General features: G+C 42.5%; 2 protein-coding genes and 1 long non-coding RNA gene across 3 annotated transcripts in view; 1 reads left to right on the forward strand and 2 right to left on the reverse strand.

Moving 5' to 3' along the window:
• Positions 1-24943, reverse strand: part of LOC149269411 (uncharacterized) — a 40676-nt gene extending 15733 nt beyond the window's left edge. The window contains exons 1-2 of the long non-coding RNA XR_016270074.1: positions 24742-24943; positions 23302-24656 (exon numbers count right to left, since the gene is read on the reverse strand). This is a non-coding gene — a long non-coding RNA (uncharacterized LOC149269411). The remainder of the gene's footprint in view (positions 1-23301; positions 24657-24741) is intronic.
• The window catches only part of olf413 (DBH like monooxygenase olf413), a 153444-nt gene that overhangs the window by 90473 nt on the left and 36663 nt on the right, over positions 1-26308 (forward strand). Inside the window, exon 3 of the mRNA XM_018007531.2 lies at positions 7388-7543. Coding sequence (XP_017863020.1) covers positions 7388-7543 — 156 coding nt within the window. The remainder of the gene's footprint in view (positions 1-7387; positions 7544-26308) is intronic.
• Positions 21366-23241, reverse strand: LOC108613804 (uncharacterized). The gene is made up of 2 exons (XM_018007533.2): positions 22129-23241; positions 21366-22069 (listed from the first exon to the last, which is right to left on the reverse strand). The coding sequence occupies exons 1-2, from the start codon at positions 22369-22371 to the stop codon at positions 21863-21865; spliced, it is 450 nt and encodes a 149-aa protein (XP_017863022.1). The 5' UTR covers positions 22372-23241; the 3' UTR covers positions 21366-21862.

The following is a 26308-nucleotide window of genomic DNA, read 5'->3' on the forward strand; positions in this document are numbered from 1 at the left end:
TTTAATGCAAATGGGACAGCCCTTTGCTGGCCCAGGGGTAAATAGCTGTGATTGCGGTCTAAGCACCACTGGGAATACACTGAGCGAAATAACAGTGCTTAGCATAACATTAGAGCTAACTTGATGCATGCTCTATGGTAATTAAATCTAATTTAGCAGAAGCTGATATGACTTTTATTTGACTCCAGTGCGAGAGTGCACGAGGAGCAGTTACTACTGTAATTGTCCATTAATCCGAAAGCCACGTTTTTTGTTATGGCCAACTGCTTTGATTGTTTGCGCTGCACTGCACATTCTCCACAACATAACAAAGCGAATGTAATTGCACATAAATATATGCATACGTATTGGTACACATAAATGGCATGGTATGTCAAATATGCAGATGTGCGCACATATTTCCATACCCTGTACTAATTAAGATTGTTGAGAGAGTGTGCAAGATAAAGTAGAGTAAAGTAAGAGTAAAGTAAAAGTAAAGTAAAGTCAAGTCAAGTCTAGTCTATCATCAAGTGATTAATATTAATAATAAATACGTTTTATTTTACAAATATGTCATTAAGTGAAATATATGCCTTCTCAATGAAGCGAGGTATCTGCTAGTCGTGCACTGCCTTCTGTCACTTCAGTTACTTGTTAATCATTTTAATGGGCCACTCAGTTTTTGCGAGTGACTTGTTAAAAGCTTAATGCACCAATGCGTGCTACAAAGAGATAAATTCAAATACATTTGGCTTTATTTATTGAATATAGCATATAGGTGCATATATGCAATGCCATATTGGCTTTTAAGGGTGAATTGCAGCTTGCGGATGCTGCTAATCAGGCCGGGAATCGAACCTGAAACGGAATTCAGTGTTTGCCAGCTATGCATTCAGCTGTGTTCGGGCTGCTGAGCAGGTTGGCAAATATAATCATATAATACGATATATTGGCAGGCAGAAACTAAGGAGCATTGCACAATTTGTTGCTGTTTACTTTTATAAAATATTAACTGGCAATTTGCAGTGTCTGCATTTGCGAGAGATTGCATGGGGGCGGCCAAACAGAAACTGAACTAAATTCCAAGATGAGATGGACAGGCAAATAGACAGGCAAGTCGACAGACAGACGGAGAGACAGGCGAGTCAACAAAGAGACTCGCCTCAAAAGTAACTCAAACGATTAAATTTGGCAGCACTGCAGGCAGCTCGACTCCTGCAGAGGCGAGGCGGGTCGAGTCGGAAAGGCACTTTAACTATATTAATTGATATAGTCGCTCCCAGCGATAATTTGCACAAGCTCAAGTCGAAAGCCTGCCAATTCCAATAGCTTCATCACAGGCAGTGCGGGGACTGCAATTTGAATTGGGTTTTGGGCTTGGACTGGGACTCGGATTCGGAGCTGGTGTTTAGGGGTTGAGCTCTGGTCTGAGGGGTGTCTGGCTTGATGGCTCTGCCCGCTGGCGTTTTCTCTTTTGGCGCATAAGTCTGGCAGCCCGGCGTATACGTAATCAAAACATGAGGCATCAACTTCGGCTGCTGACATCGTCGAATACTAAGCCGAACAGCAGACAGCAGGGCAACAGAGAGCACGGCGACTCTAACACAGATCAAATGCTGCACTGCCAAGCAAAGCCAGGCCAAGTAGCCAGAGAGAAAGAGAGACAGAGAGAGCGACAGTCAAAGAGACAGAGAGAACGACAGTCAGACAGACAGCCCAGAGCGCAGGAAAACAATTTACAATCCCACCAAATGGCTGCGGAGGAGCTGCACAAGATTTTGGCACTGCCAAATGGTAATAGATGACAGCAAGAGGGTCGATTCGTAAGTGGCCAAAAGGGTTTTCTAATCAAGCAGATGCTGCTCAAAGATGAATGCAAGTCTGCAAATAAATTCTCGTCTATTCATTTTGCTACTCTCAAAAACCAATCAACTGTGCATGGCAAAAGGAATATGTTCTTATTGAGGAACATTTCTTAATAATAAATAATCTCATATATAATAAACTTATCTTTTTCATACCATTCTCAAAAAAAACGTCATTGTACTATAAATATTTTATATGAATCAAGTTCTTGCATTTATTTATGTTCTAATTGAGAAAGATTTCTTAGTATTAAATAATCTTATATATCATAAACTTGTAAGCTATATATATTTTCCATATATTAATTTATTTGCTTCTCAGAAATAATTTTACAATATGTTGGATGAGAAGAGTCTTCTCTTGAAATGTTCTTTGAAGCCAGTTAGTCTTGTGGCTGTTAGTTCCCATCTAATGGCATTTCTTTTATTTTTCACCTGCCTACGCTCACCTGCTCTGTTCCGAGAACTTTTTGCTTTGGCCGCAAACCCCATGAGCTCCACTACATACATAAGTATAAATCAAAGCTGTCGGAGCACATTTTGAGAACCTTTCTCAAAACTTCAGCCGCTGCACTTGAGCGGGGCACAAACACATGACAATAACTCGCCGACCCACCCACACTGCACTGTGCATGCGGCATCGACTACATGTAGGCAAATATATATATATATGTGTGTATACATTATATATACACATCTGGATAGATAGATAGCTGGCATTTTGATATTTGTGTGCTGTGTGCAGCCAACCCTTTTGCTGTATGCATTTGTTTATAAAGCAAAATCTGAGCATGTAAAGATGTAGTATGTGTGTGTGTGTGTGTGTGTGTCTGTTTGGCAAGGGACAGGCAGAGAGTTAAGGGGTTATATTGTGGGGGTAATAAGTTTAATGTGTGCTACAAGCATATTTTAAGACTCTCTCATTCTGTCTTGGCATATCAATCTCTCTCTCTCTCCCTCTCACTGTCGCTCTCTTTCTTTGTCTCTCTGTCTGTCTATCGCTGAGCTTTTCGCTGCTAGCCAGCTGTCAGTTGTTGTTGATGGTTGACTGCCTGCCTGCCTGCTGCCATCCAGCCTGCCTCCTGCCAGCTTACATTAGCAGCATCTCAGTCATGGGCTGGGCCTGGGTCTAGTCCCCTGCACTCTCGATATATAGTGAGTACTTCAAGTGTATACTGAACACTGAACTGTCCCAGCTGACGTTGAATTATCATAAATTGCTAAAGTTTGTTTTTGGCGTAACAAAACTTGGAATGCCACTTGCTGCTGCTGCTGTTGCTGATGCTGCTGATGGGCGGCTTGTTTGTTGTGTATGTGTGTGTCTGTGTGTCTGTGTCAAAAGTTTTCATCAAGCGAAAATCAGCACAATTAGGCGCATGTTATGATGCCGAAAGGGTTCAAGGCCTGTGGAATGGGCATGAACATGGGCATGGGTATGGGCATGGCTCTTAAGTGCAGTGACAGGCTTTACATAAGTTTGTTTGGCTTTGCTCGCAACGTCAATGTTGCATAATCCTATTAAATTCCCGCTGCGGCTTGCTTGCTTGCTTCGAGAAGCAGCGTAAAGGTGCTTAATTTGCCGTTGCTTTTATTGATTTCCCCTCCACACACACGCACACACACACACACACAAGTTCGCACTCTTTTTATTTTGAGCGTACCGCGCTCTTTCACATATTAGAGGGCGGCAGCTAAAAGGCATTAAAGTCTTGACAAGGCTATTAAATGCTTAAGAGGCAGCGACGTTAATGACAACATCGAGCACTGAAAGGGCAAACGAGGGCAAGGAAAACGGCGACGTCATCGTTGCTCAAGCAGAAGCCGGCCCTGGCAAAGAGCGCACAAGGATTACAATTTACGAGTCCTGCCAGCCATGAAGGTGTGATAAAATTTCAGCAATTAAAAAAACGTGTGCGTTGACAACGACGACCAAGACCAGGACCAAGTCCCAACAGCAACCGACCAAACTCCTGCCCAGAAAATCCCACTTTGCACGCACTACGCTGTCCTGGCATGCAACTTTAAGTGAATGAGAAAGTGAATGAAACAATCCATCGAAGCTTAAATACTCTATCCCTTTGGTAAATCACTAACTGCTCCTCAACTGTCTGCTGAATAGTTTGTGAATATTTCTCTTCAGTTATTTCCATTTTCAACTAGGTTGCAAACTGCTTGACTCTGCCAGGAGTACCCGCAGTGGGTAAGGGTTCTAAAGACGAAATTGGCGGCATTTGAGCTGCACGCATAAAAAGTTGTGAGCAGTTAAAACGTCGTTGGCATTTGAAACATTTTTGAAACACAAGAGAGCAGCAACGCAGCAGCAGCAGCAGCAGCGGCAGTAGAAGCAGCAGCAGCTGAGAATATTGCAAATTTATGCGCCTTCCTTTTGCATAATTACCGCACAACGCGTCACCCGCAGGCAGCGCCACTCCACTTCGGTGCTGCCTATCCCCTGCCTCCTGCCCCCTGCCCCTGCCACGCCCACGCACACGCTGATTTTGATAACGTCGCTTGGGTGCTTGCAACATTGCAGCGCGTATTTTTAATTTCCGTCGCCGCTCGCAATGCTCGCAATTCTCTCGGCATACGCGACGTATACGCGACTTTTGGCTGCTGTTGCGATAAGCGAGAAACATGTCAAGGTGTGCGAATGTGTGAATGTGTATGTATGTGTGTGTGTGTGTGTGTGTGTAGAGGTAGATAATGCAAAATTAAAAGGGAAACTGTGCAAAACAGCAAGGGGAAAGGCAAAAGGGAAGGGGAGAGGGGAGAGGGGAACGGCAATGGCAACGGGAACGGAACTGCGCGTTACAGATCTTGAATTATGCGTTTGCTGATTGCAAAGCAGTCAGGCAGACAGGCAGACAGTTCGAAATGTTCTATCTCTTACATAGATACGAAATATATAGTATAGAAATTTAGCAGAATTTATGTTAAATGTTTTGTGCAAACTTTTAATTAGCCAGCTAAATGGCAAATGGCGCAGCGTGTGATATGATTAATGAAATGCTGGCATGTAATTGTGGGCAACGCAGCACGCAACACGCAACAGGACAATGTTGTTGGGAGAGGGGAGTGTGGCGGGCGAAGTGGGTGGGAGGGGAGGCGTAGGAACTGCTAGTGGGATGATGATATAAATTGGGGCAAATTAATTGCATCTGCCTCAGGTGTGTGAAAATTTCAGTTGTAATTAGATGATGGAAGCTCTGAGAGCTGCGAGCAGAAAAGTTTCACTCCATAATGTTGGGCAATGTATCAGCGGAGAAGTAGGAGGAGAAGCCTGAGAAACGGAACATCGCTGCCTCAGTGCTGATATAAAGGCTTCCTATGTATGAGTTGTGTGCCTGATAGGGATGAAAGATGATAGAACATTTACCAATACCAAGCAAATCCATATTGGTGTGTGAGAACATAAATTGACCAGCAGCTGCCGTAAGATTATATAATGTTCGAGCACGCGAGCGAGAAGATTAATTGTAAACATTAGCTAGAGGTGGCCAATCGTTTATAAAAAGTAATCGCTTAAAAAGTAATCGTTGTAAGAGTTTTCTCGCTTCATATGCCGCAACACATCATGCACATCGATTACTCTAATACTCTCAAGAAGAGTATGTCAGTTGCATACTCTCTTTGTCTCACTCTCACATATACTATTATATATGCCTACGACTGCTAAGGGCTCTTTGCTCAGTCAAGAGTATTAAAAATTTATAAGTTAGTCTCTTGATTGCTGAAGTCTTATATTCTTGCTCAGTCTTATAAGAGTATAAGCAATTTATAAGTTTGTCTCGCTCACACACTTCCTATTGCATATGCCTGTATATGCCGAAAGCTCTTGCTTCTGAAGTATTTGTCTCGCTTACTCCCACACAAAAGCTAAGAACTGATCGAGCACCAATGGGATCATGTCTACCCTACATAATTGTGCATCCTTCTCAGTTGCAGTAAGTGCTAAAAAAGGCTGAAAGAATGGTTTGAAAATTCAATGTCAAATGATAGTCAAGTGTAACCTAGCATAAGTATATTCAATATATTGCTTTGCAATCAGTCAATTATTCACTTTTCAATTCAGAGCTACCACACTCAAGCCATTTAAAGGCTATTTTCGTCTGGGCCCACACTGAAATAGCATAACCTAAATGTTTTCTAAAAGCATCACACACATATACAACCACATTCAAAGAATGTCAATGTGCAATATGAGCAGCACTCACTCTGCATAGATATATAGAAACATATTTGGTTCATATATGTGGCTGTAACTGCATTAAGAGCTGAACCACTTTGATTTCAGTCAAACAAATGACACACGACAGCAAATAATTAAATCAATAAAAATTTGAAATATCTACATAGAAAACTACTCAAAAATTCCATCAGCTTCAATTACCCGTGCTCTGCTGGCAGCAGAGTGAAGTGAACTGAAGTGGGTATGGGCAATGGGGGGCACTTCTGACTTTTGCAACATCATCAAAAAATTGTTGCCATACCAAAAACAACACAAGAGGTCCTGCCGCATGCTGGCAAGGATGTGCCATGAGCATAGCAAACACAACGCCCATTTGCAGTCAACTGCCAATATGCGAAGCAGCCGCCCAACAACAATCACAGAGCATGCCCCAATGCCCCCTTCGGCCCTCCAGCCGAGTAACCCTCACTCAAAAAAAAGAAGCGACTCCCAAATATTTTCAACAGTGGCCTGTCAAAATACATGCATACAAATATGTTTGTGAGTGTATGTGTATATGCATAGGAATTTACATCGAATACACCCAACGTTCAGCTCAGACTCATCTGGCGTCTGTGTCGAGGCCTGGCCAACATGTGCCAAGGAATCGAACAAGTCGAAAGGCTAAAAAAAACCTCAGTCAAGAAAGGGGTTTCATCTCTATGAAGGTGGAGCGCCTACTCAAATTTAACTTGGTAAAAGTCTGAAAACATTTCGAGGAGGCGAAACGAAGAGTAAACGGGTCCGAGGGAGACTGAAAGTAAACATAAGAAGGGCCCGTGTACATTTTAAGCATTAACACAAATAAAATTCTGACAATTTATATGAAATAAGTAAAATGTAGATTAAAGCTGAAGGCAAATAGCTCTAAAGCTGTATACATTTTATTGGAGTGGTCCAAAGGTCTTTAATGAATTTCTATTTGCTGACAACAAATGACTTTCTTGAACCATGGAGTACACCCTTTAAGCGCTGCATAAATGCAGGGATATGCGAAAAAATGAAGGAGGACTGAAAAACGCATCGCACAGATGCTGCGTGGAAGTTATGCACACAAGTTTTGGGAGCTTACGAAGTGCCTGTGGCTGGGCGCCAAGCGCAGCAGACATATACATACATATATATAATATGTATATATATTTATATATATTTAGTTAAATGACATGAATGTGTGCCCGGGAGCTGTTGGCTGGGCTTGAGCTTGGGCTTATGCCTGCCGCAGAAAAGTATGCAGCAAATTAAATATTTTCGTAAATTTTTCAATTAATAACCAAAATGGAAAAGCTCACACAGAATTTTCTTCTGCTTGCAGGATCGACACGTCACACGCAACGGCAACACAGAGCCCGTCGTGGATCCCTCCCAGGATTACATGCTGATGCTGGGCTACGAGAATGCCACCCACACCGTGCTACGCTTTCGCCGCAAGTTGGACACATGCGATGCCAGCCATGACATCGCCATAACGGTAAGCACCGTCGACGTTTAATAGATATATTGGCCAAAGTTTGTGCCAAGTGAAATTTATGCACTCACTTGTGCCATGCTTAACTATTGACTCGCTCACTCTCTCCCATTCTCATAACGAGTGCCGCCATGTGTGTGTGTGTGTGTTTGTGCGTCATAATTTATGTTAATAAAAAGTTTCTTAGGTCTCGAGTTTTGGACTGATGATATAAGCGCTGCCATCAAAATACTTAACTGATTCCCGGGGGGAGTAAACAGCGGCACGTACTTGCCCCCCAACCTGTTAGCGGATATGCGTATTTTGTTTTTGGGACCGGGCCTGGAGCTGGGGCTGCATGGGACGACGAACATGAGTCGTACATGAGCTTGGACCAATATCCTCGAGCAAATATAAACACAAGTTGGGCTGCCTGCAGAGGCTGAGCAGCTCAGGAAAAAGGACACGATTAAAGTTATTCACATAGAATCTGCTGCTGGGCGAAAATATTTTATCTCAATATGTGATCAACTTAATTGACTTGTGAGATGCCTGACATGACTTTACGATACCCAATTGCCGACTGTTAAATGAGTGTTGGCCACATCAGATCGATGATTAGGTGGAATGCACAGTGTCATGTCGGATAAGCTGATAAGAGCAGATTGGAATTCAGAGTCTTTTGCAACAGCTAGAGGTATCTGATATTGCTCCATCTGAGCATATCGGATGACATCACTTGAATTTAAAGACATATTAATCGTTGGCCAACAAATGTCAATCCAGTATCAGTTTCATTCGCCTCTCCACTGTCGACAGCGCTGCAAATGGCTGGAGCAGAGCACCTCGGCTCGTGCGGCTGCCAGAGCAGAGCCGAATGTCATAGTGATAAAAGTTTTATCACGTAAAACTTAAGCGTAAATCTTTAAGAAAACTTTCTGGTTAACTAAAACAAACACGCACAAGCGCAAGCACACACACACACACACAGTCGACAAATAGACGGGCAGACAGTCCTGGCGACATTCCCCGCTCCTAGAGCCAACCACATAACATATACATATATTAAGATATACTCGGCTCTGCCTGCCCCAAAAATAGAAAGCAAAGAAAAAATTATGCACGCTCGCGTCTGTTTGTTGTCTCTGTGTGTGTGTGTGTGTAGATATACATTTGGCTATTGCTGTAGCTAAACGGTTTTTCCGACTTGTCGTTGGCTGACCATTTTATTTGTCTGGCGTATTAATTGGGTTTGTCGCGTCATCAACAGCCCTCGCCACTGGCCGAGGGTATTTAGGCACCGAAATCTTTACTAAATCGCCAGACAAATTAGTTCGCAATGGGTTAGTGTTTCCTCCTCTACTCCTCCCCTGCTACTGTTGCTGTTGTTGTTGGTCTTTCGTTATTTTTGAAACACAATGGAAAGTTTTAATGAATTTTGTTGCTGGCTGGTTGACTGGCCTTTCTGTTGGCTTAAGTTTGCACAAAGTTGCAAATTTGGTTCTTACTTTTGTTTCGCTTTGCATTTGTGCTTTATTTCACTTAGCTTTGCTTCTGTTCTGTTCGTTTACTTTTGCCTGCTCGCTTTATGCCTCTTCCAGCCACCCCCCGCCAGCTTTTTGTGAATTTTCCAGTCAAGGTATTTTACATCTTTGTGCATTGGAGCGTTTCATATTTTTGCAACACCCACTGAAACATGCAACACAACAAAATAAATGCGGGCTATACGCACTGCAGATACTCTGTTTACTCTTCACATAAATCTCTTTTCGAGTTCTGAAACTATTAACAGACAGAGTGCTAAGTATATAGTGAAAAGAAGGAGTCTGAATATATCTAGACTTATAGGAATATACTTATAAAGTTTCCTTATCAACAAACTCGTTTTGAGCTTTGCCAGCAGAGCATAAGTAGTGAAGGAAGGAAAAGAAAAACAGTCCAACTACCCAAGCAGAGGGAAGCGCCCAAGGACTGCAGGGGCTCCAGTCATTTGGCAAATTAAGCGTCATTTGTTGTGCGTGCAGCAGGTCCTGAAAGGGGCCAGGAGGCAGAGGCGTGGAGTGGCAGAGGGGGTCGTTAAATTAATAATGTATTGTGTGCAGAGCGGTTAGCAGGTGCAGGCGGGCGGGCGGGCGGTTGGGCGAGCAGGTGGAGCGGCCCACAGTTGACGAGCGACGGTTTTTGTGGAGGTGAAGGGGTCTCGAGGGGTCGGTCAGGCGATGCATAATTTGCGCTGCACTTAAAAATTTATTAATTGTTTGGATTTTAACTGTGCTTAATGAGCGGCAATTGTGCAAATTAAACAAAACAAAAAAATGGGAGAAAGCCCCACGGATGCAAATAATTTGTATGGCAAGAAAAACAAATCAAATCAAACGTGAAACTTATTGAAGCAGCTTAAGATTGGGGGACAAGTCATGCCGAAAGAGAGGCAAGTAAATGAAGTGGGAAGTTAAATAAATAGTGCTAGCCAATAGTCCATGAACTGAATGGATAAATAATTTAAATATATTTAAATATTAGAAAATTGGCAGTTCCTTGTACCGCCTTTTTTAAGCAAATGTGTTTCCCTGGCTTATCCCGTGCTCAGGCTTTTCATTCCTTTCACTTTTTCAATTTCAATCAAAGTTCTTGTTACGGCCACGAAAATAAAATGAAAATCATATTAATATGCTTATCATATTTTCCATGCCACTTCAAAGTGCACTGAAGCTGAGCATATGGTTTTAACCTAAGCCGCTCAAGTGGCATAATCAACCCCTAGCGGCCTGCGGTCCCGAGCAACCCCTTTGGGCTCGTTCACTTTTATATTAGATAACCAAATTAACCCAAAATAATGCAAAGCCAGAATAAACAATTTCTAAACAAACTGAAAAAGAAAAACCCCAAAGCGAAAAGGAAAGGGAAAATAGAAAAAAGAAAGGCCAAAGAGGAAAAACTAAAAAACCGCCTGCACTTTCAACAACAAGGCTCTGGCCTGGCCACATTTCCAGCTGTTTAGGCGCATAATCAAATGCCCATTTAAATAACTCCTAGCAAGGAATAGAACGAATTACATGCTTCAAAGTTTCAAAGGTCATAAAAAATTGCGTTCCACTGGCTCAGTCAATCAGCGAGTGGATATGGCTTTCAAGTTGGCAATGTTCAATTAAGCGTGCAGAGCGCTGCGTCAATAAATTTTATTTTCTTATTTCTTGTGAACTGCGGCGAACCCCTCGAAACTTCGCTCGCAGTCGCCCCCCCTCAAGCATATGTGACGCATAACCTAAAAGTTCAAAGTTTCCTCAATAAATATTGCACACACATATATGGGCATGTGAGTGTGTGTGTGTATGTGTGGTTATATAAATACACCATTATATATGTGTGTGTGTTTATTTTTATACCCTGAACCCATTGAAAATGGGAAATCAGGGTATAATGGTTTTGTGAAAAAGTATGTAACGGGCAGAAGGAGGCGTGGCAGACCCCACAAAGTATATATATTCTTGATCAGCGTGACGAGCTGAGTCGATATAGCCCTGTCCGTCTGTCCGTCCGTCCGTCCGTCCGTCCGTCCGTCCGTCCGTCCGTCCGTCCGTCCGTCCGTCCGTCCGTCCGTCCGTCCGTCCGTCCGTATGAGTGCGTCGATCTCAGAAGTTATAAGAGCTAGAGAGCTGAAATTTGGCATGCATACTCGTGTGTACCATACGCAGTACGAGTTTGCTTTATTTTTTCGATAAATCGTCCGATAACTTTTTTATCGAGAATAATCGAAAAATTGATTTTGTTTTTTTAGCCTAACTTGAACATTTTTAGACCTGGAGTCTTCAAATTTGTGTTGTATATAAAGTTAATCGATACAAAGATTTTGTAATTTACAGATTTTGGATACCACGCCCCCTTCTTCCCCAATTTGTAAAAAACGCATTTCAAGTACTAGAGACTTGTGCTTTGGAATGTACACACATATTTACCATATGATTACACTCTGAAAGTTTCATTAAGATCATATGTTTACAAAAGAAATTATTCGACAAATAAATTCTCATAATATTGCCCACACTGCAGCGCAGCCCAAGCGCAGTCGCTGCTTACTGCGCAGTTAGCAGAGCGCATGCTTATGCGTGCGTGTGGATGCGTCTGTATGTATGTGTGCATAAAAGAAGTGCAGAATGATTAGAGTATCAGATTAGAGGGTTCAGGGTATCTCCTAGTCGAGCAGTCTCGACTAGAGCTTTCTTACTTGTTATAATTAAATGTATTAGGCGGGCAACCCTTTAAGCCATCGTATAAATAAATACAAAGAGAGAGAGAGAGAGAGAGAGAGAGAGAGGGAATGAAAAAAACTGACATCGCGTTTATTGCACACCGCAGAATATCAACCGCAAATCGTATAAAAAATGTATATATATAAATAGATATATGTATACATATACATATATATTTATGTGCGAGCAATTTGTAACCGCCAGACGACGAGAAATATCAATCGATGTGGGTTCATTTGTGTGTAATGAACATTAATGAAGCGCAAAGAGCGTGACTAATAACAAAATTACCAATTGGCCAAAATGAATCGTGCGAGAGGGTGACTACAGTCGGCGACAGTTGGTTGGACAGTTGTGCCCTACTCCTGCCAAATGAACTGGCCAAAATGCCAAAACCTTGGAAAATTGCAAAGCGACCAGACAGTCAAACGGACAGACGGACAGGCGGACCCTAGAGAGACAAAATCAAAGTCGCATTATAATAAAAGTGCGCATAAACCATAAATGCCATTAAGTGCGTCATTTCAATTTGATTCCTGCGTTCAGATTTCGTGGCCTTGCCGTAACGGCCACGCCCACTTGCTGTGGCAAGGCGTGCGGTCGGTCGGTCGGTTCATTTGCTGAGTTTGTCCGACGCCATTTGACGGCGACGCTTTACATAAGAAAACCACAAAAAAGGCGAGAAAAAAAGCGAGAGACAGAGAAACGTAAGAGAGCTCTGCACATTAAGCACAGCAAGGGAATTGTCTGGCGAGAGAGAATTACAGGGATGGGGGAAATGTAAATGGGCATACCTTTTTGATTGCCCCGACAGTTGGTGTTTTCGTCTTTTGCTTTGATGAGATTATTATGAATTCGGCGCGTTTTGAATATGTTAAAAAGTCATAACAAAAATCTGCATTGCTCGCTTACATATATTAAATTAATTACATTAAGGGAATCAATTTAAATTATGGAGAAGAGCCTTATATATATATATGCATTATGTATTTGTTCCCATTTAAATATCTCGCCTGATTAATCCTTTTCTCAACAAAGCAAAGCATTCCGCATTTGCCCCGCAAATCTTCTGCGATTAATATTCGTCACTGAATCCGATTGCCTTTGCTTTAATTAAAGCTTTTCAATTTTAATTGCCTGGCATTTGGAATCTGTAAAGTGCTGCTTAGGGCTTACAGTGAGCCACTCATAAAACGCAACAACGACAACTTGACGAGCTACATAAAATTGTCATTAAGTAGGCGAGGATGATTCAAAGTCATCAATCCGATTCATCAGGCATTCGGGCCATCAGAAACTTTTTTAATTGCCATTTCAATCGAATGAGGTGGATGGCCGGGGGCGGCGGGGAATGATGTCGTTTTGCATTAAAATGAATGCTGGGCGCCGCAACAAAACTTTGATTTATGCAAATAATTAAGTAATTACAATTAATGCATTAATGCGGACAGTTCGTCCATGACTTTCATGTTATTATTAGCTTAGGCTAAACTCAAATTGAAATTGCAAAATTACAAAAGCAGAGCAGCAACAACAACAACAATGAAACAATAGCAACAATAACAAGCAAGAAAAACTCATTTTAAATGCAAATTTTCTCTAAGCATGCCAAATTACGAAATATTCACGTACAGCCCGGCCCGTAAGTGACAATTAACACTAATTGTAATTAGAATAATTTCATATTGTGCTAAACTTGTTTTTTTTCTTTCTCTCTCTCTTTCTCTCTCTCTCTCTGTCTCTTTCTCTGTTTATTATTCTTTCGTTTTTTATTGTGTATTTTGCTGTTGCTATTGTAGTAATTGTTTAAACTAGCCACAATATTCCGTTGTCCGGCAATTTAAAATGCAAAAACTCGGCACAGAAAAGAACAACAAAACAAATCAAAATGTGCTGGGCGAGTGTGTTTGACTGTGGCATACCCTGTTTGGGTATTGTCAACTCACAAGGATTCGTGCTTCAGTCTCCACCTGAAGTGAATCATAGAGCAGGGCAGAGTCGTTATAGAACATATACTTTTTTTTAAATACTATTTTTAAACATTTTTATGCAGCAGGCATATAAATACAGAAAATTAAGTACACTGTTGCCGTGTTAACTTAAGTTCAAGACTTTGGCCATAACGCAAAAATATTGCTCTAAAATAGTTTATGGCTCCTGACAGGCAGCTCTAGCTGCTAGCTGCTGCTCGGAGCATGCATGTATGGAAGTATGGATGGGGCATGCAGCTCTGTAATGGAATTATGCAGTCTGCTCGCTACACATGCTGCTACAATTTTCGCTATGTGTTTATTATTTTAACACGAAACCTGCACTCCAAAGTGTTGCTGCTGCTGATGGTGGTGCTGGTGGTGCTGGTGGTGCTGGTGGTGGCGGCGACTCTTTGTGAGTGGTGCCTGGCTGCCTGCTTCACTTGTAAACAGTAATTTTGCCCATTAATGGGCCTTTGGGTCCCAGTGCGGGTAAGGGCACGGGTCTGGGTTCCGGCGGCTGCCCGGACACCCATAATAACTTTCAGCACACTCACACACACGCACATGGCTCGTGTAATTGTTATTGAAGTTGTAGTTGGCATTGCAAGCTGGCAAAACAAAAAGGCAACAAGTCAAGTCGACAGTAATTTTCAACACTTACCAGAGGGTCGCAGCCCCATCGCCACATACGAATGCCCCCAATAGGTGTCACGAGTTCTCGAAAACATTTTCTGCTACAATTTCGAACGATTTCGATAGGTGCAACATCTGTGCGGGGATACGACTTTTCTGAGTTTACCTTGCAGAGAATCGTAATAGAAGAAATCGAGACGAAATGGATTTGGGGAATGCGCAGAGAACTCCTTATTATTACTTGATTTGACTTTGTGCAAAATGGTGCCATAAACATGAACACAAGCACTCAGGCACACACACACTCGTACACACACACATATGTGTGCAGTTTGTCACGACATAAGCTTGAGGCTCGGTTTGGGCAAGGGATTTCGGGGAGGGGCGGAATTCGCGTTACAGCAAAACGCAAAAACCAAACCAAAGCACTGACTTTTATAATGAATTATTAGTGGAGAGCTGGTGCGATGGTGAGTGGAGTGTGGCAGTGGCAGGGGGACGGGGGGGCGAGCGGAAGGAGCAATGAAGGCTAGCGGTTGCTTGTGTGGTATTTGCGGATCTTGTGGTCCCTGCTTGGCACTTAAAAATTTAATAGGGCTGTGACAAATAAAAAACCAGAAAACAACACGAAAAAAACTCCAAGCGAACATAAAAGTGCGCCCCAAAGTATGCAGCAAAATTTCATTTAAATTGATTTAAATTTTAAGCTCTTAAATTCAAAAGTTTTTCAACTGCCGTACATTAAAAAAATAACAACGAATGGAACAGCTTTGCAAAGTGCTGATAATGATATACGCTTTCAGGCCTTTGATATAGCAGAAGTTTATTATTTTATTTATTTTATATTCATATTTTGAACTTTTGAAAATTTACAGATTTGTCTAACTTAATGTATGTGTATATATACATTTTTTAATATTTAATTTAATTATTTATATATATATATATATTGTTCATTTAATATTTATTAGTTTAAATATAAATTTATTTGGTGTATATTCTTAAGGCTATCAAAGCTGACACAGAAAATACATATGTAGATTAGGGAGAGAAAGACGAATAGGGCCTAATTATCATAGACAAAAATATATTTGATATTTTTATTATATTTTATTTTATTTTATTTTATGTTATGGACGCTCAGGCTTTTTCTTTCCGTCCAATTCCGAAGCAAGTGATTATTTATTTATAATAATTCTTCCATCTAAAACTAGAATAGTCTGGGAGTGACACTTTATACGCTCGGTTCTGCTATATAGCATATAGTATATATTTATATATTTTTGCTGCGCAACATGTTGGCTATAAAAGTCGAAATAACAACTGTAAGGGTATTGAAAGGAAAATGCTTTTAGCTTTTTTGCCAGCTAGAATCACAAGAGCATAACGAACATATAGCTGGAGCAATGCAGAGCTGCAAATAACTGACATTTAGGCAGGCCGAAAGCCAAGTGGAGGTGTGGCCACAACAAAATTTTTGAGTGCGAAAAGCGAAAAGTGCTTTGAGTAAACCCTTTCAAGTCCTTGAGGTCCATTTAAACTGCAGTTCTGCTCACTCCTGCTCTAGCTGTTGTTGTTGTGGTTGTTGTTGCAGTTACTGCAAATTTCGTTGCCGAAAATGCCATTGCCCACTATTTAAGTTTTAGGTCTGACGGATGTTGGATCAAAGTACTAATGATTTCTAAGCAGTTATTCGATATTTCGATATTCCCTTTTGCTAATTCGTAGAAGCTGCCTTTGATAAGCCATGAATCTCTTATGAGTCAATAGATTCCCTTGACCCTTTTCTCCATCAAACTCACTTTAATTTTCGTTCGTTCTTTATTTTCTGTTGGACATTTAGAATGTGCTCGCTCTCGTGTGTGTGTGTGTGTGTGTGTTTTAGTTGGCCAAGAACCTTGTTGCCTAATTCATATTCATTTATTGTGCAGAGCAGCTCTGTCTCTCAACAGAGAACTAGAGCATCTATCTATCTGCATAGCTCCGTTGGCCTCTTCGTACCCCGCCTGTTGCCATTGCCATTGCCAGCTGACTGCAGAGCTCAAGCAAACTGGCATATCCGTTGCTTTATTACATTTCGTTTAGTTTTTGGCCAACTGACCACTTTTTTGCGGTTACTTTGTGTGAGTGTAAGTATGTGAGTGTGTGTGTGTATGTGTGTGTATGTGTGTGTGTGTGGGAATATGCATATCTGTAGCACTCAAACCATTCTCTATACAAAAACCAATCCACAGCTATGCCTTTGCCTCTGCCCCCTGCTCTACACATGTGTGTGTCTTAGTTGCTTAGCCGCTCGGGTTTTGCGGTTTATTCGGTTACTGCTCAGCCAGAACAAAAAAAATAGCAACAACTGCGAAATGAATTTAATAAACGAGTTAGCTCGTTCCGGCTGGGGGGCTGCACCATTTAGCCATAAATAATAAAATAAAATAACTACAGGTTACCAACAATGCGCACACTTTACGTCGCTCGCTAGTCCACTTTTTTTTCTGTAAACAAATTGGTTTTGCAGCTCCGCTCGGTTGGATGAAAATGTAGCCGTATGATGTCTGCGGGTTTCCTTCTATTTTTTTAGTATTATTATTTAATTCGTTACGTAGACGTCTGTGGGCGTTGCACAGCAGGGCGTAGTTGCAGCTGCCAGTCGTTAATTACTTTCGCTCGAAGGACATATCAGAGCTTAGACTCTGATCCCGATCCTGATCTGGTTCGCCTGTTGCATTTGACATGCACGCAAAAAGCTTGAATGACTAATCCAGCCTGGCTCTTTATTTATGGCCTTGACTGCGCCAAAACACACAGCACAGCAACAAACTCATCAGCGAGTGAACTAGCCAAAAAACGGCCAAAAATATCAGACAGCTCCCGCATTCATTCAGCAAAAAGCAAATCCTGCTCCTGCTGCACTGCTGCACTGCTGCTGCTGCTGTTGCTGCAGCTCTTGACTCATGGCTGACTCTCACTGGTTGCTTTTGTTTGTCATTGCATTACTTTGGCTGCTGTTAAATCCCGCACCGAGTTTTGTATTCCAGTTGCCTAGCGCTCCCTGTGGCCCGCTGCATCTGCATCTGCATCCCGCTGCCTCTCTACCAATATTTGTCGCTTTAGGGCATTAAAACAAACGTTTCTCGTTGCGTTTAGCTTTTGGTGTTGCCTGCACTTTTTTTTTTTTTTTTTCTTTTTTGCTGTTTTCTGTTTTGTTTTAGCTTTCCTGTGTTTTTGCCCAGCACACGTTTCACATGCACTTCAAGTGCCCACAACAGGAGCTGCAGTTACAGCAATGCACACACACACGCGCGCACATAGAGAGACTCGTCGTGTGCAAACTTAGAGGCCGAAACGCGCAAATCACAGCCCAAAACTGAAGCGCAACAAGAGGAAACTCGTAAATTCCAGACAAGCCGCAGAGCAAATGCTCTGCCAATGGGAAAAAAATTGTTAAAAAATTGCTCAACTGATTAAGAATGAATTTAAAAGGCATAACTCTCAGATGTCGTTGAGTTTTTTTAAGTTTTATAAATTATAAAAAAAAAAAAAAAAAAAAAAAAAATATATATATATATATATATATATATATATATATATATATATATATATATATATATATATATATATATATATATATTTTTTTTTTTTTTTATATATTTTTTTTTTTAATAATAATATTTTAAAAAATAGTAATAATAATATTAATAATTATTGAAACTAAATATTTAACAGGAAATTCGAATACTAAATCATATTCTGTATTAAATATTAAAGACTTAAGGACATTTAATTAATTAATGAAATTAAATTTAATTACTTTCACTTAAGTAGTTAACAGGGAACTCGAATGTTAATAATTCACTTTATTAATTATTAAACACATTTAATAAGCTCCCTTATCGCCCCTCGACTCCATCAAATGTCTCACTAGCGTCCCACTTCATAGTTGCATTGAAATTCATATTAACCAGCTCTCGCATAGAGCATTATAAGCTCTGACCATTTCGATTGCCAGTTACCGTGGAGCTCATGTGAATCTCTGGCAGTTTATACAAGTGGAGGCTGCTCGCAACTTGCAACTCACAACTCATGTGTAAAATGGGACAATGCAGGTTTTAGCTTTAATAAAGCGACTATGCGAGCCGTTGCCAGACCCACAGGCGCACACACACACAAACGCTCTCACAATACCATGATGGACATCAGAGCAAGAGTCCCGGTACCCAACAGCGACCACCACTTTTGGGTCCGGACTCCGGCTCTCGGCTGCGCCAGCCCAACTTCAGGCGCAGGATTTTGGCTGTTTGGCTGTTAGGCTGTTGCTGGGCAGCTGGTTTGTTTGGCTGTGTACTTGATTTTTGGGCAAAGCGGCAAATAACATTTTTGTTTGGCTTTGACGTTGTTGCAATTGCAACGGTTATTCCATTTGCTTGACAAATATACGCTGACGAGAACGAGAACGAGAACGGGAACGAGAATGGGCAGGAGCTGGAGCTACAGCTAGAGAACGAGCAGGGTGGTAATGGCCATGGCAATGGCTGGCTACGCAGCGTTTAGAGCCCGGCCTGTAGACCTGTAGACTAACACAGCACAGTGTGTCCGGGAGTTCAAACTTTTAGCGGGAATTATGCGCATTTTTGTTTGGCTGGCACTCGCAGCGGCAGGCGGCAAGTGGCAAGTGGCAAGTTGCAAGTGGCATGTGGTGAGCAGGGAGTGGAGAATAACGCTTAAATCCAACTGCAATGGCCGGGTTAATGGCCATGTGAGTGTTTCTGTCTACCCCCGTCTCTGGGCAATGAATGGTCTTTCATGCAGCTTGCAATACAAATTCTATTGCATACTTTTTCGGGCACTTAAACATCAAAGTAATGGCGTCCCCTCCTATATCAAAAGTAAAACCTATGAAGCCGAGGCTCCACACACTCGAAAGCTCTTAATTGATTCGCAATTAATGTTGTTACTAAAACAAACTCTGGACAATTGTTTAGAGAAAATTGTTGAATGGTGTCCGATATTTGATTTAATAAGCTTAACCCGACAGCTTGCGTAACTCTTCTAATTAAGCATAAAATCCAGCATTTGCTACAACAATAGCCTGGCATAATGGGGCAAACAATTAATTAGATTGTGCATTTAAATGCAAGTCCAAAAAGCAATAACAAAAGCTGCAACACTTGCCATAAATAATTTCAATTAATGTCGATTCAGACAAGAGCATTCAGCACTCTCACCCACACATATGCACGCACGCACACACACACACATACACACACATACACACACATAGAGCATTAATTAAAGCGACTCAAATGAACGCAACAAAAATCGTTAAGCCACTTAGAAGCCCACATTAGAATAATAGCTAAAGGGGGAACTAGAGCACAAGCCAAACGATTAGTCCGAGATTTTTGACACATACACACACAGAGGCGTACGTGTGTGACTGTCGGTTGCATATGAAAAGCTTAACAACAAGTCTTGCTGCTGACTGCCACAATCAGAGCAACTGACACGGCAATTAGAACACAACAAAAACCGAACGCAGGTATTGGGCTGCTGGCTGTGCACAGTGGGCGGTGGGGTGGGGTGGTGCAGGCTGTTTAGGCCAACTGGGCGTAGTATTGTCAATCTGCCACTTTGCATATTAGTTATTGAAATCAGCTGTCAGAAAGTTGCAGGCCACAGACGTTAGCAGCAGCAGCAGCAGCAGAATCAGAAGCAGCGCACGAAAAACCCATTGATGATTGAATTGCCAATGGCTCACAGAGGAATAAGAGCACAGGCAAACACACTCACACACACACACGCACACATGCTAGCACTAAAGTGCTCGACGTGACCATGGCAACCAGGTGCACACAGACAAAGACAACTCTTGAAATGCTTCTGGGGAACGGTTGATTTGATTCCAGTTGCCAGTTGCAAGTTGCAAGCTCAGCTGCTGCTGCTGCTGCTGCTGTTGCTGTTGCTGCTGCTGAAACTTTAACAAAGCGACTCGTTGCTTTTATTGTTCGAGTAGCTGCGGAGGCAGCGGGTAGAGTTATATAGGGACTACCAGCAGCAGAAGTGTGAATTTACGTACATGTGTAGGTATCTGCATGTGTGTGTGTATGTGTATTTTGTTCTATTTATAATTCAATTGTAAATGCATTTCAATTACGTGCACATTAAACAAGCTTGGCAAAGAGCAAGTTTTGTGGCCCCAGCCAGTGGTCGTGGCAGTGGCAGTTGAGCAAAGCGGGGCTGGGCCAGGAGCAGGACCTGGACCTGGACCACGACAAGGACATGGTTCAACTTGACCACTTGACCATTAGCCATTAGCAGCGGCAACTTGGCGTACGTTGCGTTTCGTTTGCGCTTCTGGGACAATTGGACCATTATTAAAACGCGTTGAGATGGCAAAACGCAAGTGGCAACAAAACAAAGCAAAACAAAGCACAACAGAAACTCGACTGAACTCAACTTAACTGGAGCCAAAGAGAGCAGCAACACGAGGAATAACAATGCAATGCCAACAGCAACAACAGCAATATAGCAATAGCAACACAATTGTAATGGGCTGTAAACTTTAAGGTGTGCGTGTGTGAGTGCGTGCTTGTGTGTGTGTGTCGGAATGAGTGTTGGATATTTGGACAAGTTAAACAAAATAATTTACGTCAGCACATACAAAAGAAAATAAATAAAATACCAAGTAATTTAATAGATGTGCTCCTTAGCATGATAAAATCTTTCAGCTTTCATTTCAAGTAGTCTAAATTGCATTTTTAAATCATCGTTTTGTGGACTTGCGACTTTTACATTAATTTCTGCAGTGACTGTTTATCTCACACGCTCACACACATGCTACAATAAAACATTTGCATTTCACTCATACATTAAAAACTAGCGTAGCTTATGCATATATATATATATATATATATATATATATATATATATATATATATATATATATATATATATATATATATATATATAAGTAACATATATGAATTGTGTATTTTTGGAATGGCAGATAATTAAGCATAAACCAATGATAATTAATAAATATTTATGGAACTGAAATCAAATTTTTAATATAGCAATAAACGACTTAATATTGACACAAATGAGTAATATAAATATGTACTTATATTCGCAGTGTGAATTTGCCCTCTTATGCTTCAGTTATTGCTCTCGCTTACTCTTATAATTAGCACAGCTTAACAAATGCGAGAGCTGTTCATCTCACTCGCACATACTTTGTGCGTATACACGATTGAGTGAGTCAGTCTTTTAACAGTGCACTATGCTAGATTCTGCAATTTGTGCTCAACTCTTATACTGTTAATAGGCTGACTCACTCTCACATATTGTCAGTGCTGATCGAGATTCAATAATAAAACGGACAAGCTTTTTAGTTTTTTTTTTTTGGCCTACGGCCAAGAACGAACAACAAATTTAACACAACACTAACCAAAAATACAAAACAAATTACCGCCAGAAATGCTGTTTGTTAACCCTTAAGCACCGCCACGATGTCCCATTATCGGCTTCTTGCACACCTCTTGCATTTCCACTGCACGCAACTTGCGCTTGGGACTACTCTTTACGTGGCCATAACGACGCTTCAATGCGCGCCAAAGACAGGGTACGCTCATGTCGATGAAGTCGCCTGTAACAATCTTGGGGTCTAAGAGTCTAAACAAAAACAACTTCGCCCTGCGAGTCTGTTGCAAATAAATCGATTATTCCAATAGTTAGGCTGCAATCTGCGATCTGATCTTACCACCAATTCGGAAGACTGAATGTAAATGTGTTTGCGCGAAGCAACATATGTGTAGTCCTGCAGCCCCAGATCTGGCCTCGTCTCCGTCTCGACACGTTCGTGCTCAATGGGCACTGGTGGTCCGATCACTGCTGGCCATATCTTTTGAATACGCATCTGCAGCTCCACCTTTTGGCTCCACTCTTTGTAGTTCGCAGCACCCGATAGGAGCGGAATAGCCGCCGCGCGACGATGAGCCTGCATATTCCTATTTAATATCGAGTCTGTAGCAGTGAGAACTATTGTTCCGGTTGACAGCAAAGGGAATGCTCCAAAACGAGCTCCAAAACGAACAAGTGAAACGAATTTCGAAGTGCTGAGAGCGCTGAGATCGACACCTCAATTTGGGTTCAGGCAAGCGTTTAGCAGCTATTCTCGAAAGTTTTTCAGGCCGTAACCACGGCTCTAATGAGTGCTTGTACTGGCGCATTTTACAATTAGCCCAAAAGTCAGCAAAGTGTGGCTCACCTGTAGTCCTGCTGTTGTACTGAGCTGCACACACACTCACTCACACACACACACATACATCTCGTCTGGCTGTGCAGGTCCTTCGCTCACAGTCTTTGGCAATTAAGTGCTGGCCAAACGTTGACCACAGGCCAAATGACTGGAGCCAGTTTGCTTTCATTAATTTTTGGCTGTAATCCTTGCTGAAGCTTTTCATTTCATTTTAGTTGTCGGCTCACATTTGCCGTTGCTGTTGTTGTTGTTGCTGCTGTTGCTGTTGCTGTTGCTGTCGGCGCTGCACGTGCGTGTGCATAGTTCGTCTCAGGCCTTTTCACACTTTGTTTCTACGTGCTGATACCCTTAGATAGCCCAAAAAGAAAGCCTTTGGCTATTTTATGAACTTGTGTACTTAATTATGCGTTATTTATGAAACTCACATCTAAGGACTCGGGCGACAGTTTCTTGTTATAGTAATGAGCTACTACCTTAATCGTTCATTAAAATGCAGAAATGAAAGGTTTGTAATTGGCAATTTAATAATTCGATTAGGGATATGCCAAATATATATGTAATTCTGCAATATATTCTTAACTCTATGGAATATTTTGCAGAATTATATAGAATAACTGCTTGAAAGGAAATCGCATCATAAAATATATATTCAAGCTTCGTAGTACTGTTACTTACCACTTCAGTCAGTTCAGTCAGTTTTTCACCTGCATTCCATTGCTGCTTAGCATTTTCCTGAGTCGCTCAGCCGCTGTGAAGGGCATTTTAAAGTCGAGCTTAAGCTGGCATTTTCGCTTCTTCAGCCTTTTTTGTTTCGGAACGACTGTTGAGTTTTTTCACAGTGGTCATGTTTTTACAACTGGGCCATGTCCAGCGGCGTCCAGGCCACGTTAATGACTTTTGTGCTGCGCCTGTCGCACGGCAAATGTTTTAAAACTGTCCGCTCGTTTTCCTATTGTAGTTGTTGTTGTTGTTGTTGTTGTTGTTGCTGGGCAACTGGGTAGCTGGGCAGCTGGGCAGCGATTGCCGGCCGGTTAGCGCGTTTGCCACAGACGCCCGCAGTGTTTGCCAGGACAGCGGGCAACCGAGTCATTTGTACAGGTTTTTTGCAGACTTGCTATGAATAAGGCGTGGGCGATATGGTTACAGGGGCTGGGCGAATGTCGAGCGGTAAGGGAATTGTTAATTAAAGTATTGTCTCCTCGTTGCTGGCAAAATGAACAAGAAGACAAGGACTCGTCGTCGTTGTCACTATTGTTGTTGTTGTTGTTGTTGTTGCCGTTGCTGCTGATGCTAATGCTGTTGTTGTTGTTGTTGTCGCTGTCCTGGGCATGGCCCTGGCTGCCCTGGCCGTCAATTGTCGAACATGGTGCTCTACAGTTCCACTTAACAGCTACAATGGGCACTTTGCCACAATGAATTCAAATGGATGCCCTGACCGGGTTGCAGATTTTCTTCTCTCTTTTCTTTTTTTTTTTTTTTTTTTAACAATTTCCAACACTCTTCACTCGCTCTCTCCCTGCTCTCTCTGCTGCTGTCTCACGGTCACTGTGGTGCCTGCCATGTTTGCTACATGTGTTGTTGTTATTGTTATTGTTGTTGTTCCGTCGCTTCAGATATACACATGTATATATATGTATATGTGCATGTATGTATGTACATACACGTGCACATGACATGCACACAATGACAGCTGACTGTTGGCTTCCAAAAGCCCCCGAGGCACACGAGTCAAGTACAAACAGTCGTTGGGCCAGAGGAGAGCGCGGCGGAGTACCAGGGGAGGGCAGCAATGAGGTATATTTCCCGCTCACGGGCACATTTTGGCCCGACGCGACGTCCGTCGTGTTGTGATTCTTTAATGAAAGCTTTAATTTGGGTTTACCAATTAAAACTACGTGGCAAATGAAATATACATGCACACACACACACACACACACACGCGTACAGAGAGAGTTCGAGTTGCGTTTTCACGGAGTGCGGTCGATGTCATCGTGGTCCATCGTAGACAATAGCTTGAACTGTGTTTTCCCCTGTGAAAGTGGAAAGAACTGAAGTCAACGTGTTTGCTGTGGGCGCGGCGTACCCAGCGACCTCAAAAAACTACCAGAGACTTACTGCGCGGCGGTTCGTGGAATTCCCAAGCGGTATAATTCGGTGGTGCAAGAGAGGGGGGGCGATAGCGTCAGTGTTTTGGCGTCAGGGCTTCTTTCCTTTCCTTGTCTTTTGTGAGCGCGTAAATTTTGTTACTTTAGGCGTCACACTTGCGCAATAAGAAAAATCAGGTGCATTCACTCTAACAGCTGTTAGTAGTGCTGGAAATTGCATCGGGCAATCAGCTGCTCACTAACGTTGGTGAGTTGCTAAGCCTTAGCAAAGACAGCAACCTAGCTGCTGGAGTGAAGTAGCAGTTAATAAAAGTAGTGCATACTTTCGGGCTCTCGCTGTAGTCAAGTTGAGTTTAAGTTACTGCGGGTTGTAAACTCAGATTATAGTAGTAGCCATTGCCCACTACAGGCTTCACGCCGTGGTAGTCGGAGCAGAAATGGATGCCATGATGGAGGACGAGCTGCAAGCTTTTGCGCGTCGTTCCTCGTTGCAGCGATCGCCGCAGCAACAACAGAGAGTGTTGGCGCAGCCGTCGACTTCTATCCAGGCTCCAGTGGCTGAGTGCCAGGCACCCAAGTCACTAAAAGAAGCGTTAGCTCAAATAGGAGCTACACTAGAGGGTTTGTCTGCCTTATTTGGGGGTCAGCGGCATATAAATGCCTTAATGAGAGAGGAGCTGGCTAGGCTGGTCAGCCTTCACAAGACGGCCGAAGCGTTCTGCAACCGTTCGGTTAAAAACTGTGAGGTGCAGACCACGCCACTCAAAAAAGTAGGCGAAAACTTTAAGGCAGCGAGCATTAATGCTACAGTAGGTAGCAATACTCCCAAGCGGTCGAGGGAAGTTGCCTCCGAACAGAGGAAAACTCCCTCAAAAAAGCCGAGGCCCAATAGAAGTGCAGCGAACCCAAAAGAACCAATGGCTCTACGGGCTACAGCTGAATCTGAAACTTCAAACCAGGCCGCCCGACAGACAAACCAGAGCAGCTGGACAGTCGTCAAAGGGCGAAAGCCTATGCAAAAACGTCCCAGGACTGACGCGATTGCGATTTCAGGCGTAGGGGGTTGCAGCTATGCGGACATGCTTCGTGTAGTTAAAAACGACCCAAATTTGAAGCATCTGAGCAGCGACGTTCAAGGCATTAGGAAGACAGCTAAGGGGGACCTTTTACTGCAACTGAGTAGGAAGCCGGAGCATAGCGCTGAGGCTCTGCACGAAGCTGTAGGCAAGGCCTTGGGAGACCGAGCGGTAGTTAAAACACTTACCGAATCGGCGCAAGTTGAGATTCGCGATCTAGATGAGTTAGCGACCAAAGAGGAGATCTTGGAGGCAGTTAGGGTGGAGTTGAAGGATAGCTCACTCCCCATTGAGGCTATCAAATCGCTTCGGTCAGCTTTCGGTGGACAGCAAAGAGCTACGGTTGCTCTTCCAATTGGGAAAGCTAAAACTCTGCTCGAGCTGTCCAAAATTAGAATAGGATGGGTAGTTTGCCGTATCCGAGCCGTGGAGCAGCCTAAACGCTGTTTCAAGTGCCTCGATTACGGTCATATGGCAGCAAACTGCGGCAGCGACTGTGAC

Source organism: Drosophila arizonae, chromosome 4 (genome assembly GCF_054131065.1).
Source record: "Drosophila arizonae isolate 15081-1271.41 chromosome 4, UAZ_ARI_1.0, whole genome shotgun sequence".
In the NCBI taxonomy this organism is placed as follows: domain Eukaryota; kingdom Metazoa; phylum Arthropoda; class Insecta; order Diptera; family Drosophilidae; genus Drosophila; species Drosophila arizonae.

Coding starts and splice junctions, on each gene's coding strand:
- LOC108613804 (XM_018007533.2), bottom strand. CDS start 22,371: ATGCAGGCTCATCGTCGCGCGGCGGCTATTCCGCTCCTATCGGGTGCT. Junction 22,070..22,128: donor TTCAGTCTTCCGAATTGGTG/GTAAGATCAGAT, acceptor TATTTGCAACAG/ACTCGCAGGGCGAAGTTGTT.